At 43.4% G+C, this 15,302-nt stretch overlaps 1 protein-coding gene across 1 annotated transcript in view; it reads right to left on the bottom strand.

Moving 5' to 3' along the window:
• The window catches only part of PNPLA7 (patatin like domain 7, lysophospholipase), a 92,584-nt gene that overhangs the window by 71,393 nt on the left and 5,889 nt on the right, over positions 1-15,302 (bottom strand). Inside the window, exons 3-8 of the mRNA XM_087704698.1 lie at positions 14,290-14,377; positions 12,837-12,919; positions 6,260-6,348; positions 5,245-5,385; positions 3,767-3,926; positions 1,764-1,844 (exon numbers count right to left, since the gene is read on the bottom strand). Of these exons, the coding sequence (XP_087560824.1) occupies positions 1,764-1,844; positions 3,767-3,926; positions 5,245-5,385; positions 6,260-6,348; positions 12,837-12,919; positions 14,290-14,377 (642 nt within the window). The remainder of the gene's footprint in view (positions 1-1,763; positions 1,845-3,766; positions 3,927-5,244; positions 5,386-6,259; positions 6,349-12,836; positions 12,920-14,289; positions 14,378-15,302) is intronic.

The following is a 15,302-nucleotide window of genomic DNA, read 5'->3' as shown; positions in this document are numbered from 1 at the left end:
ACTGAGAGTTCTAGTCCTGCCTTAGACATAAAGCCAGCTAGGTGACTTTGAGCCAATCATCAGGAGACTGGGAGTTCTAGTCTTGCTTTAGGCATGAAAGACTGGGTGACTTTCGGCCAATCACCAGGAGACTGGGAGTTCTAGTCCTGCCTTAGGCATGAAAGCCAACTGGGTGACTTTCGGCCAATCACCAGGAGACTGGGAAGTTCTAGTCCTGCCTTAGGCATAAAAGCCAGCTAGGTGACTTTGAGCCAATCATCAGGAAACTGGGAGTTCTAGTCCTGCCTTAGACATAAAAACGAACTGGGCGAATTTGGGCCAATCACCAGGAGACTGGGAGTACTAGTCCTGCCCTTAGACATAAAGCCAGCTAGGTGACTTTGAGCCAATCATCAGGACATAGGGAGTTCTAGTCCTGCCTTGGGCATGAAATATTGGTGACTTTGGGCCAATCACCAGGAGACTGGGAGTTCAGTCCTGCCTTAGGCATGAAATACTGGTGACTTTGGGCCAATCACCAGGAGACTGGGAGTTCTAGTCCTGCCTTAGTCATAAAGCCAGCTAGGTGACTTTGAGCCAATCATCAGGACATAGGGAGTTCTAGTCCTGCCTTGGGCATGAAATACTGGTGACTTTAGGCCAATCACCAGGAGACTGGGAGTTCTAGTCCTGCCTTAGGCACGGAAGACTTGGGTGACTGTGGGCAAAGATAAAGGGGAAAATTACGTTTGCCGATCGTGTCCCGGATTGAAATATTGAAGCTCCACCACACCAGATCTTGCACGGTTCGAATATGGTGAATATTTTCCCATTCTTTCCTTTTGTCAGGACACACACAAACCTTCCATCCTCAACCTGCATCCCAGTCCCAAAAAGTTGCTCCCACCACCACATCTTTGCTCTTCCCAGCCTGGGAAAAATCCAAATCGCCCACTGTTTTCTGGGCAGCCTAATTGCTGCCCCAAAGAGGTGGGTGGGATCAATTCTTAATTACAGACGATAAAAAGATAATTTTGAGTGCGAGCGTTGACTGGACATGAGCTGGCAAGCCTTGAATACGAGCCTTGCGGAGGGAAGAAAAAGGAAGCCACAGGATTGTGGAAGATTCTGGAAGGCTTTCAAACCCAGACCCACTGGATGGCTAACGCGATCGAGTTTTGGGAACAGCTCGCCTACGGAAAGAGCTAAAAATGACTGCATTGGAACAGCTAAGAGAAACGTGCAATGAAGAATAAAGTCACCCTTAGGTAGTCCTCGGCTTACAACCAGTGGTGAAATTCAAATTTATTTACTACTGGTTCTGTGGGCGTGGCAGGGGAAGTCTACTGTAAAATCTTGGCCAGGAGTCTCGGAGAGTCACGAACCAATGAAGTGAACTCCTGCAAACTCCACTCCCCTTTCGCTCCTCTTTTATCTCCTCTGGGAGGGGCCATTCACGCCCACCTGTGGCCTTACTCCCAAGTCGATCCTTCTTGAGCTCTCCCCTTCGTCGGGTGACTCTGCGCATGCGCACACTGGGAAGAGGCTCCAGCTGTTCTTCTGCCTCACTGATGCCTGATTCTGAAGGCAGCTGATAACTGTCAGGCGGCTCTGGCCCCCTCTCTGCCTCCGACACAGAGCCCTCACCAGAGCCTTCCCCAGACTCCAGGACTGGCCCATCTTCCTCCCCAGCCTCCTCACTGTCTGAATCTGCTGCCAGCTCCACAGGGATAGAGCACCACTAGGAAAGCCCAGAGGGAGCCCAATGGGGTTGCAGGCCTTACCGTGATGACGTCCAGAATGCTGAGAAGACTATGCACACTGTCTCCAGGCGAGACTTCTTTCACCACCATCTCAGTCCCGTCCTGGAGAAAGTTGAAGAAAAGAAAAGACTTAGGCTTGGAGCCACGGCAAAGACAAGATTAGTTCCACAGACCAGGTTTATGAAGGAAGAACAGCTGGGTTTCTTCGCAATCCGCCAAGCCCAAACCCAAACTAGGTTTACGGCTTGATTCGGGTGTGAATTCACCTTCCTCCTCCTCCTGACGGGAAATGGTTGGGACGGGATCGGAATGGAGAGAGAAAGCCAAGAGACTGATGGGAGGGTATCAGAGCCGAGGTGGCGCAGTGGTTAGGGTGCAGTACTGCAGGCCACTTCAGCTGACTGTTATCTGCAGTTCGGCGGTTCTAATCTCACCGGCTCAAGGTTGACTCAGCCTTCCATCCTTCCGAAGTGGGTGAAATGAGGACCCAGACTGTGGGGGGCGATATGCTGACTCTGTAAACCGCTTAGAGAGGGCCTGAAAGCCCTATGAAGCGGTATATAAGTCTAACTGCTATTGCTATTGCTATCAGTGACCTTCATCCCAATTTTCTGAGTCAAAAGCTTTCTCTCTAGAGAGCTTGAAGAAGGATCCTCCGGTGGACCTTCCCTGACTTCTTCTGAGGTTGTGATGAGAAATATTTACCTGTGGTCTTTGTGGTCCTTGGTGGACTCTAAGCTTGGTTGTTTTCGTGCAGGCATTTCACGACCAAACTGGCTATCACCATCAGTACTAAAAAGGAGTGGGGTTTGCAAGGAGGAGGAGGAACAGGAACAGGAACAGGAACAGGAACAGGAACAGGAACAGGAACAGGAGGAGGAGGAGGAGGAGGAGGAGGAGGAGGAGGAGGAGGAGGAGGAGGTGGAGGAGACCAACTATGGACTCCTTGGTGTTCTCTGAGGTTGGTTGTTTTCGTGCAGACATTTCATCACCCAAGTAGGTAACATGATCAGTGCTCCTGTGACTTGCTCCCTGTTTATATACAGTAGCTCTGAGCTTGGTTATTTGCTTGCAGTTAGGTAACATCCCCAGTGTTGTGGGTGTGGTGATGTTACCTAGTTGGGTGATGTAATGTCTGCAAGGTGACAACCAGATTCAGAGAGCACCAAGGACTGCACTGTCTCCTCCTCCTCCATTCCAGACACCCCACTCCCCTCTAGCACTGAAGCTGTTCTCTAGTTTGGTAATGAAACATCTCCAAGAAAACAACCTCAGAGAGTTTTCTTCCTCCTCCTCCTCCTCCTCCTCCTCCTCCTCCATCCTCTCTTAGCACTGAAGCTGTTCTCTAGTTTGGTAATGAAACATCTCCAAGAAAACAACCCAGCTCAGAGAGTTCTCCTCCTCCTCCTCCTCCATCCTCTCTTAGCACTGAAGCTGTTCTCTAGTTTGGTAATGAAACATCTCCAAGAAAACAACCCAGCTCAGAGAGTTCTCCTCCTCCTCCTCCCTCCTCCTCCTCCTCCTCCTCCTCCTCCTCCTCCTCCTCCTCCTCCTCCTCCTCCTCCTCCATTCCAGACACCCCACTCCCCTCTAGCACTGAAGCTGTTCTCTAGTTTGGTAATGAAACATCTCCAAGAAAACAACCCAGCTCAGAGAGTTTTCTTCCTCCTCCTCCTCCATCCTCTCTTAGCACTGAAGCTATTCTCTAGTTTGGTAATGAAACATCTCCAAGAAAACAACCCAGCTCAGAGAGTTCTCCTCCTCCTCCTCCTCCTCCTCCTCCTCCTCCTCCTCCTCCTCCTCCTCCTCCTCCTCCTCCTCCTCCTCCTCCTCCTCCTCCTCCATTCCAGACACCCCACTCCCCTCTAGCACTGAAGCTGTTCTCTAGTTTGGTAATGAAACATCTCCAAGAAAACAACCCATCTCAGAGAGCACACCAGGGACCCCTCCTTTCAGCCCTGAGCTCCAGATATTCCCTCCTAAACATCTGTCCTTCCTCAATCTCCTCACAGGGCGACCCTTACGCTCTCCTGGATGCAGACTTCCAACTTCCCGTCCTGCACGACGTAGATGCTGTTATCCAGCTGTCCCGGACGGAAGATATATTCCCCCTCGTGCAGCTGCACGAAAACCATGTGCTTGCACAGCTCCAGGAAAAGGGGCTTCTCGAAGTGGCCCAGGACCCTGAGGAAACAGAGGAAATTGGGTGGGGGGGAGAGAAAAGAATTTGCAAAACCGAGTGGATCCCGAGATGAGAGGCTGAGCTGTGACTTTGATTCCCACCGTGTTGGGCAGGCTGACGAATCGACGAAACCTACTGGATGTTTGGTATTTTTTAACCAATTTTTTTAAAACAGAAAAGAAACAACTTTTAACATTTTCCTTCTGGGCAACATTTCCATATCGATATACATCCATTATATGTGCATTCCCCCCGCCACAGCCCCATCCAATATGCCATTATCTATATCTGCAAAGACCATATCTTTCAGAGTATAAGACGCACTGGAATATAAGACGCACCATGATTTTTGAAGAGGTACATTATAATAAAAAGGGTTTTGCACTCTGCAGGCCTCCCAAACCCTCTGCACGCCTTGTTTCTTTGCATATTAAAAAAGGAGCTTTGGGAGGCTTGTAGAGTGCTCCTGGGGCTTTGGGGGGGGGGCATAAACGAGCAAAAATGGCCCATTTTCTGCTCACTTTTGCTCTCCCCTGCCCCAGGAGCACTTTGCAAGCCTCCCAAACCCTCTGCACATCCATTATCCTTCCACTTTTGAGCAAACATAATTCTGTCTGCCGTTATGATATGTACAGGGGTGGGTTCCTGCCAGTTCTAAGCTCTTCTCTAGAAGAGGTTCCACAAATTTACAGTGCCGTTTAGAACCGGTTCCAGCTCCCTTCCCTCGCCCGTCCGCACATCATCAAGATGAAGAGCGAGAGGAGGAATTCTGGGAGTTGAAGTCCACAAGTCTTAAAGCTGTTAAGTTTGAACACCCCTGGGGTTTTTTTTTTCAAAAGGGTTAGGGGTGTGAGGGTCTTGTAACTTGACAGCTTTAAGATTTGCATAATTCAATGCCAGAGTTCCTGAGCCAACATGACTGGAGGAGGAATTCTGGGAGTTGAAGTCCACAAGTCTTAAAGCTGTCAAGTTTGAACACCTCTGGGTTTTTTTTTTTTTGAAAAGGGTTAGGGGTGCAAGGGTCTTGTAACTTGACAGCTTTAAGACTTGCGTGCTTCAAATACCAGAGTTTCTAAGCCAACATTTTGGTTGCTAAGCAAGAGCGTTGTTAAGCGAGTTTCACCACATTTTACAAAGTTGGCCATGCCCACCAAGTCACATGACTGCCAAGCCATTCCCACCAAGTCACATGGCCGGCAAGCCACTCCCACAAAGCAGGCCACACCTACAGAAGAGGTTCTAAAAATATTTGAAACCCACCACTGGATATGTAAGATTAGATATTGTGTGTGTTTGTTTGTTTTTTTCAAATATTCCTACCGGACGTTTTTAAGCATGTAAAGGACTTCCGAAGGCAGGTGGGAGCTCTTGACGTCAAATTCCGTTAAATCAGCTTCCAGCAGGGAGGGAGGTGGGTCCTTGGGCTGCAGGATGGGAGATTCCTTCTTAAAGCGCAGAATCCTGAAAGGGAGAGCAAAAGAACAGTTTGCTACTCCTTCTTTGGCTCTGGATCTGGATCCTTCCCTTATCCTTTAACTACACCACCTCCTCCTTCTCCAGGAGGGGGAGAGAGAGGGATGCTTTTCTGAAAAGCAAGAGATAAGATTATTTCGGACTGGAAGACCTCCAAGGTCTCTTCCAACTCTCTAAGTCTGTATTTTAAGGAGGAAATTATTTTCCTGACGCAGCCTTAGCAGAAGCAAGAAACAGACTCCTGGTCACGAAAAATCCCTCTTTATTTACCTCTTGTGAATTAATGGCATTCACCCACCAAAAAGTCCAGGCAATATTCCTTCCAAGAGTTAGCTGCAGTAACAGACCTTATCAGTTCCTTGCGATAATTGCAAGGGCCATGAGCTCCCAGCCGCAAAGCTGCAAATTAAGTTCCGGCATCACACGAAACATAATGAGCAAAATCTTCAGAAATAAGAACTGTTGTCTCCTACGACCACCACTCCCCTTTCCTTCTATTTATTCCCCAGCCAGTGCCCATGTTTGCTTTGCTTCCCGAGTCGACTCCTTGTCCTCCATTGTTCTCCTCTCCTAACTGCTCTGCGCGTAGGTGCGTCTGGAACAGGCCGCAGCTGCTCTTCCACCTCACTCATCTCAGCCTCCAAAGGCAGCTGCCTCTCTGGCAGCAGCAAAATGTCAGATGGCCTTGGCCCCCTCTCTGCCTCCAACACAGAGCCCTCATCAGAGCCTTCCCCAGACTCCAGGACTGGCCCAGGTTCCTCCCCAACCTCCTCACTCTCCGCTGCCAGCTCCGCAGGCCACTAGCGGGCCACAACACACACACAGTTTATCCAAAATGCCAAAATTGCTCTGTGAACCTTACCTCTTTGCCAGGCTCAACACCTTGGCCCTTTTCCGCATCCGCTGACGAGGCACCACGTTGCCGACCAGAGAGTTTGGCAGAGTTGTTACCTGCAAGGAAGAATGTTGATGGTGAAGAAAAGCATTCAGGAAAAATGCACCAGGCCTTAGGTTTGCCGAGTGAGTGACGGCCATGCAACAGTTAACACAACTGCACCAACAAAGATGTTGCACACAACTGCAGGGGAAAAAAGCCTACGTAAAAGCCGAAATTCTAAAGACCAACGGTTTCTGAAAAGTGTGGAAATTGCTTGCAAATGTCTTACTGAGCTTTCAAATTTGTCTGCAAAGGGAGCAGATGCCGAACGACAATTCAAGTAATTCTCAATTTATGATCAGTCACTGAATAGAATATAGATTATTCTGTATTCTATATTCTATATCAGTGATAGTCAACTTGGTCCCTACCGCCCACTAGTGGGCGGTAGGGGTTTGCTGTAACTCTGCTTGATAAATTTTATAAAGTAAAGTTACTTCCCTACTTTATAAATCACCATTACTGTGGAACCGGTGGGCGGTTAGAAAATTTTACTACTAACAGAGATATAAAAGTGGGCGGTAGGTATAAAAAGGTTGACTACCCCTATTCTATATATTCCATATTCTATATTATTCTATATTATTCTATATTATTCTATATTATTCTATATTATTCTATATTATTCTATATTATTCTATATTATTCTATATTATTCTATATTATTCTATATTATTCTATATTATTCTATATTATTCTATATTATTCTATATTATTCTACATTATTCTACATTATTCTATATTCCGCATTCTACATTCTACATTATTCTACACTCTACATTCTACATTATTCTACACTCTACATTCTACATTATTCTACACTCTACATTCCATATTATTCTATATTATACATTCTACATTCTACATTCTACATTATTCTATATTCTATACATTCTACATTCTACATTATTCTACACTCTACATTCCACATTATTTTATATTATACATTATACATTATACATTATTCTATATTCTATACATTCTATATTCTATATTCTATATTCTACATTATTCTATATTCTACATTATTCTATATTCTACATTCCACATCCTACATTCCACATTATTCTATATTCTATATTCTACATTCTACATTATTCCATATTCTATATTATTCTATATTCTACATTCCACATTCTACATTCCACATTATTCTATATTCTATATTTTATATTCTACATTATTCAACATTCTATATTCCATAATATAGAATATGAATTAGAAGTAGAGTACAGTACAGTACAGTAGTAGACTAGACTAGAACAAAACAGGACTTGGAAGGGACCTTAGAGGTCTTCTAGTCCAACCCCCTGCTTAGGCAAGAAACCCTATACCACAACAGACAATAATGACCACATTTTTCATTTAATAACTGCTGCCAGGGGGGGGGTGTGTTTGTAAAATCAGGTCAGACCAATCTGATTTTACCACCACAAATCCATCCCAGTCATATGTCAAGGACTTCCTTCCTTCCCTCCCTCCCTCCCTTTTATTTATCTGCCAGATTTTGCACCTATTTTCCAAATCCTTGCTCTGTTTTAAGGAGGGAAGAGGAAGAAAAAAAAATTGGAAAAAGGAACAATTACTTATATTGGCTAAGAGGTGGCTGGATATTGGCTGACGGATTAAGGGTGTAGCCACCACACACGAATTCAATAATTGGGATTACATTTCTTTATTGCAGCACCATATTATCCTTAGTGCATTAGCCAATTAAGGGAGAGGAGTTAATTAATCAGCTAATTAAAGCAAGGGAGATTTATAGGAGCTTCTGAAGGCACCGTTCCTTCCCTTGGCTACTTTCCCTTTCATCTAATCCAAAATCTCAGGAAGGTATATGGAGATCCACCATTTTCCAGGGATTTGTGGACATGGTACAGGTATTCCTCAACTTATAACCGTTTGTTTAGGGACCGTTCAATGCGATGACATCACTGAAAAAAGTAACGGATGATTGTTTTTCACACAGTTGTATTCCCATGGTCACATGATCGAACTGCAGATGCTTGGCAACTGACTTGCACTTATGACAGTTCCAGGTTCCCAGGGTGACGGGATCCTTTTGTGTCTTTCTGATGGGGAAAGCCAGATTCGCTTAACAACTGTGTTACGGTACTAACTCGAGAACGGCAGCGTTTCATTTGACAACGGTGGGGGGAAGGGCTGTAAAATGGGATAAAACTCCTAACCGCTTGCCAACCAAACGTTTGGAATCCATTGTGGTCGTAAGCCGAGGATTGGCTCTTGGATCTATTTTTATTTATTTTTATTATTTATTTTTATTATTTATTTTTATTTATTATTATTTATTATTTTTATTTATTTTTATTTTTATTTATATTTATATTATTTATATTTATATTATTTATATTATTTATATTTATTTATATTTATATTTATATTTATATTTATATTTATATTTATATTTATATTTATATTTATATTTATATTTATATTTATATTTATATTTATATTTATATTATTTATATTTATATTTATATTTATATTTATATTTATATTTATATTTATATTTATATTTATATTTATATTATTTATATTTATATTTATATTTATATTTATATTTATATTTATATTTATATTTATATTTATATTTATATTTATATTTATATTTATATTTATATTTATATTTATATTTATATTGTATTTGTATTTGTATTTATATTTATATTTATATTATTTATATTTATATTATTTTTTATATATTATTTATTTTTATATTATTTATATTTGTATTTGTATTTATATTATTGGTATTGGTATTGGTATTGATATTGATATATTTATATTTATTTATATTTATATTTATATTTATATTTATATTTATATTTATATTTATATTTATATTTATATTTATATTTATATTTATATTTATATTTATATTTATATTTATATTTATATTTATATTTATATTTATATTTATATTTATATTTATATTATTTATATTTATATTATTTATATTTATATTATTTATATTTATATTTATATTATTTATATTTATATTTATATTTATATTTTTGATATTGTTTATGTTTATGTTGATATTATTTATATTGATATTGATATTTCTTATTTATTTATTTATTTATTTATTTATTTATTTATAGATCTAGAATTATCTTTGTTGCCAATAAAAGCTAAATATTCCCCTCTCACATCTGTGCTAGTCGTTCCTGACTCTAGGGGGCGGTGCTCATCTCCGTTTCAAAGCCAAAGAGCCAGCGCTGTCCGAAGACGTCTCCATGGTCATGTGGCTGGCATGACTCAACACCGAAGGCGCACGGAACACTGTTACCTTCCCACCAAAGGTGGCATCTATTTTTCTACTTGCATTTTTTACGCGTTTTTGAGCTGCTAGTTTGGCAGAAGCTGGGACGAGTCACGGGAGCTCACTCCCTTACATGATGCTAGGGATTCAAACAGAAGCTTTTTTTAAAGCTTTTTTAAAAATTTTAATTAAACAAAAACACAAAAAAAGAATCATCCTTCATTACATCTTGTAGAAAGCGTGTCGATTGGTTACCTACAACTTTCGTGCATTTCTTCCAGAGTCATTACTTATAGTTCACATTAGATTATACACTTTAAATCAAAAAAATCTTTGTATATCTTACTATCAATGTGCCACAATTCTCATTTGGTTTGCTTTGGATTATTGGATTTATATGCCGCCCTTCTCCCAAGGACTCAGGGCAGCGTACAACATTTAAAAAAAAAACACATATTGCAAAAGTTAAAAAAAATTAAATAGAATATCCAAAACAAACCCAATTAGGATTAACAATAACATTTTTTTAAAAAAAATCAATTAAAATTAACAATGATCAATCATTTATTTTATTTTGTTCAGGCCAGGCTGTCTTGCTAGAAAATCCAACTTTTTAGGGCACGTCGGAAGGACCGGAGGTCGGGGATTATACGAAGCTCTGGGGGCAGCTCGTTCCAGAGGGAAGGCGCTCCCATAGAGAAGGCTCTCCCCCTGGGGGTCGCTAGCCGACACTGTCTGGCCGACGGCACCCTGAAAAGGCCAACTCTGTAGGATCACACTGGACGGTGGGAGGCTACCGGTGGTAGTAGAGGGTCTCACAGGTATCCTGGGCCTAAGCCATGGAGCGCTTTAAAGGTCATAATTTGACTACAATTATTTGAACGTGCTTTTGCCTCAAATCCTTCATACTTAAAGAGACAACCACATAATGACATTCATTAGCTATTTCAAACAAAACCCTCCAATAACATTACACCTTTATGACCCCTTTTAAGTAAAAGTCAATTAATAAAGTTGCTAAACCTTTCTTCCACCCTTTCTGATCGACCGTGACCCGTCAAAACCACGTTCCACAAAAGCGCGGTCGACGAAATCGCGTATGTGATGTCATCACAACGCGATGAAAAAGATCGAAAAATTGAAATAAAAATTAAATTACAGCAAGCCGATTCACATAAAGGTAAGCGTTAAGTTAAGGTTTAGGGTTAGGGTTAGGTTAAGGGTTAGGTTAAGGGTTAGGTTTAGGGTTAGGGTTAGGGTTAGGGTTAGGTTAAGGGTTAGGTTTAGGGTTAGGGTTAGGGTTAGGGTTAGGTTTGGGGGGGTTAGGGTAAGGTTTTCGCTTTATTTTTACATTTTTCGATCTTTTTCGTCGCGCTGTGATGACGTCACATACGCACTTTCATCGACCGCAATTTTGTCGTCCGCGGTTTTGTGGTGGAACTCTGATCGACAAGCTCAGCATCTTAGCCCCTGAGCCACCACGTCCCTTCGTTGCCAATAGATCTTTGAAAGCTTTTTCAAAGCATTCTTTTTTTTCCCCCCAAGAGAGTTGAAATCCTGAACCGGCCGAAATCTGGTTGTTGTTGTGTTTTTTTTTTCCTTTTGAAGGGTGAAAAACACCCTGTGGGGCCATCGGCTCTTTGCAAAGCTATTAATAAGACTCGACAGAGAGTAAAACGGCTTATTAGTCATCCAGAGGACGCCTACGCCCCACTCTTCTCACATGTTACCCCCAGGATAAACGAGAGGCTGAACTCGAGCCAAGGTGAGGTTGATGACTATCATTTGCTGAATAGGTCATCCTGGATTTTCCACACTCAATGCTATGCGAATTCAGAGAGGTTGCCATTGGCATCCTCACCTAACCGAGCCCAGAAGACGAGGGTTATAGAAGGACAGGAAACTCCGTTCCCTTCCAGCACGGATGTCGTTACCTAGTTTGATAATGAGATGTCTGCAAGAAATGAAGCTGAGCTCAAGGGGGAACCAGGGGCCCCACAAGTCCTTCTCCTTCTCACAAACCCCACTCCCTTCTAGCACTGATGATGTCATTTAGTTGAGTAATGAAAGCTCAGGGAGCACCAAGGACATCCTTTCTTCCCCATCTTCTTCTTCCTCCTTCTCCACTTCTCATACCCCATTCCTTTCTAGCACTGATGATGTCACCTAGTAAGGTAAAAAAAATGTCTGAAAGAAAACCACCAAGCTCAGAGAGCACCAAGGACCCCACAGTTCTCCTCCTTCCCCATCTTCTTCTTCCTACTCCTCCTCCTCCTCCACCACCCCACTCCCTTCTAGCACTGATGATGTTATCTAGTAAGGTAAAAAAATGTCTGAAAGAAAACCACCAAGCTTAGAGACCACCAAGGACATCACAGTCCCCCTCCTTCCCCATCTTCTTCTTCCTACTCCTACTCCTCCTCCACCACCCCACTCCCTTCTAGCACTGATGATGTCATCTAGTAAGGTAAAAAAAAATGTCTGAAAGAAAACCAAGAAGCTCAGAGACCACCAAGGACATCACAGTCCTCCTCCTCCTCCTCCTCCTCCTCCTCCTCCTCCTCCTCCTCCTCTACCCCATTCCCTTCTAGCACTGATGATGTCATTTAGTAAGGTAATGAAATGCCTGCAAGAAAACCACCAAGCTCAGAGGGCACCAAGGACCCCACAGTTCTCCTCCTCCTCCTCCTTTCCCATCTTCTTCTTCCTCCACCTCCTCCTCCTCCTCCTCCTCCTCCTATACCCCACTCCCTTCTGGCACTGATGATGTCACCTAGTAAGGTAATGAAATGCCTGCAAGAAAACCACCAAGCTCAGAGAGCACCAAGGACACCACAGTTCTCCCCCCCCTCCTCCCTGGCATACCTCAATCCTTCTAGTACTGATGATGTTACCTAGTTGGGTCACAAAACGCCTGCAAGAAAACCACCACGTTCAGAAAGCACCAAGGACCCCACAGTTCTCCTCCTTCTCCTTTCCCATCTTCTTCTTCTTCCTCCTCCTCCTCCTCCTATGCCCCACTCCCTTTCTGGCAGTGATGACGTCACCTAGCAAGGTAATGAAACGTCTGCAAGAAAACCACCACAGTTTAACTCTGAGCTCTCGCTCTGAAGCCCAGGAGAGTTTAAAGCAATCACGGAGTCCAGCCGCTGGTGGATCGCATCTGAACTCAGCCTAAGCTCACCACGGACCTTCGCTCGGCTCAGGGGCCCTTACCTTCCGCATGATCTTACGCCCATAGAACATCACTTTGTCTCTCTTGCGAAACCTGTACTGGGGCACATGTGCCTGGGATTGTTCTGAAAAGCAAAGGAAGATTCATCACCGTGGGGTCCACTTTCACAAGCAGTCTAATTTGCAGTAGTATCCAAGATACAGAAAGAGAAGCAATAGGCTACTTCACTTTATCTAAGACTCTCCTCCTAAGTCAATTTTATTTGTTTGTTGGTATCTTGCCTTTATTCTTTTTAGAAATTTAATGGGTTTATATGCTGCCCAATCCCGGGGGGACTCAGAAATGACTTAAGGCAGCGGGTTCCACCACAAAACCGTGTTCGACTAAAGCGTGCTCGATGAAACCGCGTAGCTGACGTCATCACAGGGTGACAACAGCGCGGAGACAGAAGCACCCTGTAAACGCTAAACCAAAAATTAACCTCTAAACCTAAACCTAACCCCCCTAAACCTAATCCTAAACCTAATCCTAAACCTAACCCTTAACCTAACCCTAAACCTAACCCTAAACCTAACCCTTAACCTAACCCTAAACCTAATCCTAACCCTTAACCTAACCCTAACCCTAACCCTAACCCTTAACCTAACCCTAAAGCTAACCCTAAACCTAACCCTTACCTTAAGTTGAATCGTCTTGCTTTCAAAGCGCTATTTAAAGTGCCCTTCTTTCTCCACGCTTGCTGTTGTCGCCCTGTTGATGATGTCAGCGACACGGTTTAATCGGGCGTGCTTTAGTCGAGCGCGGTTTTGTCATGCCACGAAGGCAGCGAACAAACACCCCTCCCTCCTCCTATTTTCCCCACAACTACCCTGTGAGGAGGGATTGGCCCAAGGTCACCCAGCCTGCTTTCCTGCCTAAGGCGGGACTAGAATTCCCAGTCTCCTGGTGACTGGCCAAAGTCACCCGCTTGGCTTTCATGCCTAAGGCAGGACTAGAATTCCCAGTCTCCTGGTGATTGGCCCAAAGTCACCCGCTTGGCTTTCATGCCTAAGCTAGTGCTACAGTTCCCAGTCTCCTGGTGATTGGCCCAAAGTCACCCGCTTGGCTTTCATGCCTAAGGCGGGACTAGAATTCCCAGTTTCCTAATGATTGGCCCAAAGTCACCCACTTGGCTTTCATGCCTAAGGAAGGACTAGAACTCACCGTCTCCTGGTGATTGGCCCAAAGTCACCTAGCCGGCTTTCGTGCCTAAGGCAGGACTAGAACTCACGGTCTCCTACTTTCTAGCCTGGTGTGTTAACCACTAGGCCAAATTCGATTCTTGGAGACCCATTTCTGCTGCATTATTATGACCCGCTCATTATTTCCCACAGGCTGAGAAATCTGGTCCAACCATTTCTTAACCTCCCCAGTCGCTCCGCCGTGCGGAAAGAAACACCTTCCGTTCACCTCTGTTACCCAGACACGGGGTTCGTGCTAAGCAATCAGACTTACTCGATTCCTTCACCTTCTTGTACACAAAATACACCACGATCCCAATCAGCGACAAGGCCACCGCGGCGCCGATGGCTATCCCGGTTATCTGCGGACAGAAGTGAGATAGGAAAAGTTCATTTTCAACCCTAGGTAAACATGGAGTTCTTTGGCGCTCTCAGAAACGTCTCCCGGACGTTTCATGGCCCAACGAGGTCACATCATCAGTGCTAGAAGGGAGTGGGGTTTGCTCTATTGATATATGTCAGGTACTGAGGATTTAATAGCTGCCAGTTGATGCAAGGTTGTAAGCTGTAAACTGTAAGCTGATGCAATGAGGATGATTCAGCAATATAGTTATCACCTCTTTTAAGACTCTGATACAGTCCACACAAGTCATTTACTGTTTTAAGGTGTCTATGTATAGGTAGCCATTAGAGGGCATCTCTCTCCCTCTCTCTCTCTCATCGTGTATCTCATTTCTCTCCTTGTGTCCATAGCTGAGTGGTAAGGGATTTATCTACAGTGTGTATGTCTGTATATATTTGTATATAAACCACTATTAATTATCTAATTATTAATTATCTGTGCTGTGTTTTCCCCCTGGGTTTATCTCATAATGATAGTCACGCTGCCAAAACTCTGACAATATACCAACCCTTCTAGTACTGATGATGTTCTCTAGTTGGGTCATGAAACATCTGCAAGAAAACAACCAAGCTCAGGGAGCACCAAGGATCCTTCATTTCAAACTCAGCTATTCTCTTCTTATCAAACCTAAATATGTTCAAATACTGTTTTTCTAGCAATGAAGGTGGTATTTCGTGATCACTTGATGATGGGATGCGGTCATTGGCTGTAAATGTGGACTGGCAACCATAATGTGATCACGTGACCTACAGGGGAGGGGCCACTGGAACTATGCATCCTATAAACAGTCCCGGGGAGGTCTGCTAAGTGACCGCTTGAGAGCAATGTTTTGATCTAGGCTTTCTGAGAAAGCATAAATCACAATCTTAGTTCCCAAAAACTTT

This window comes from Thamnophis sirtalis, unplaced genomic scaffold, assembly GCF_051295495.1.
Source record: "Thamnophis sirtalis isolate CommonGarterSnake01/CBP01778 unplaced genomic scaffold, rThaSir2_p1.2 scaffold_2, whole genome shotgun sequence".
Lineage (NCBI taxonomy): Eukaryota > Metazoa > Chordata > Lepidosauria > Squamata > Natricidae > Thamnophis > Thamnophis sirtalis.
The sequence above is the reverse complement of the archived record's forward strand: the minus strand, read 5'-3'. Positions and strand labels throughout refer to the sequence as shown.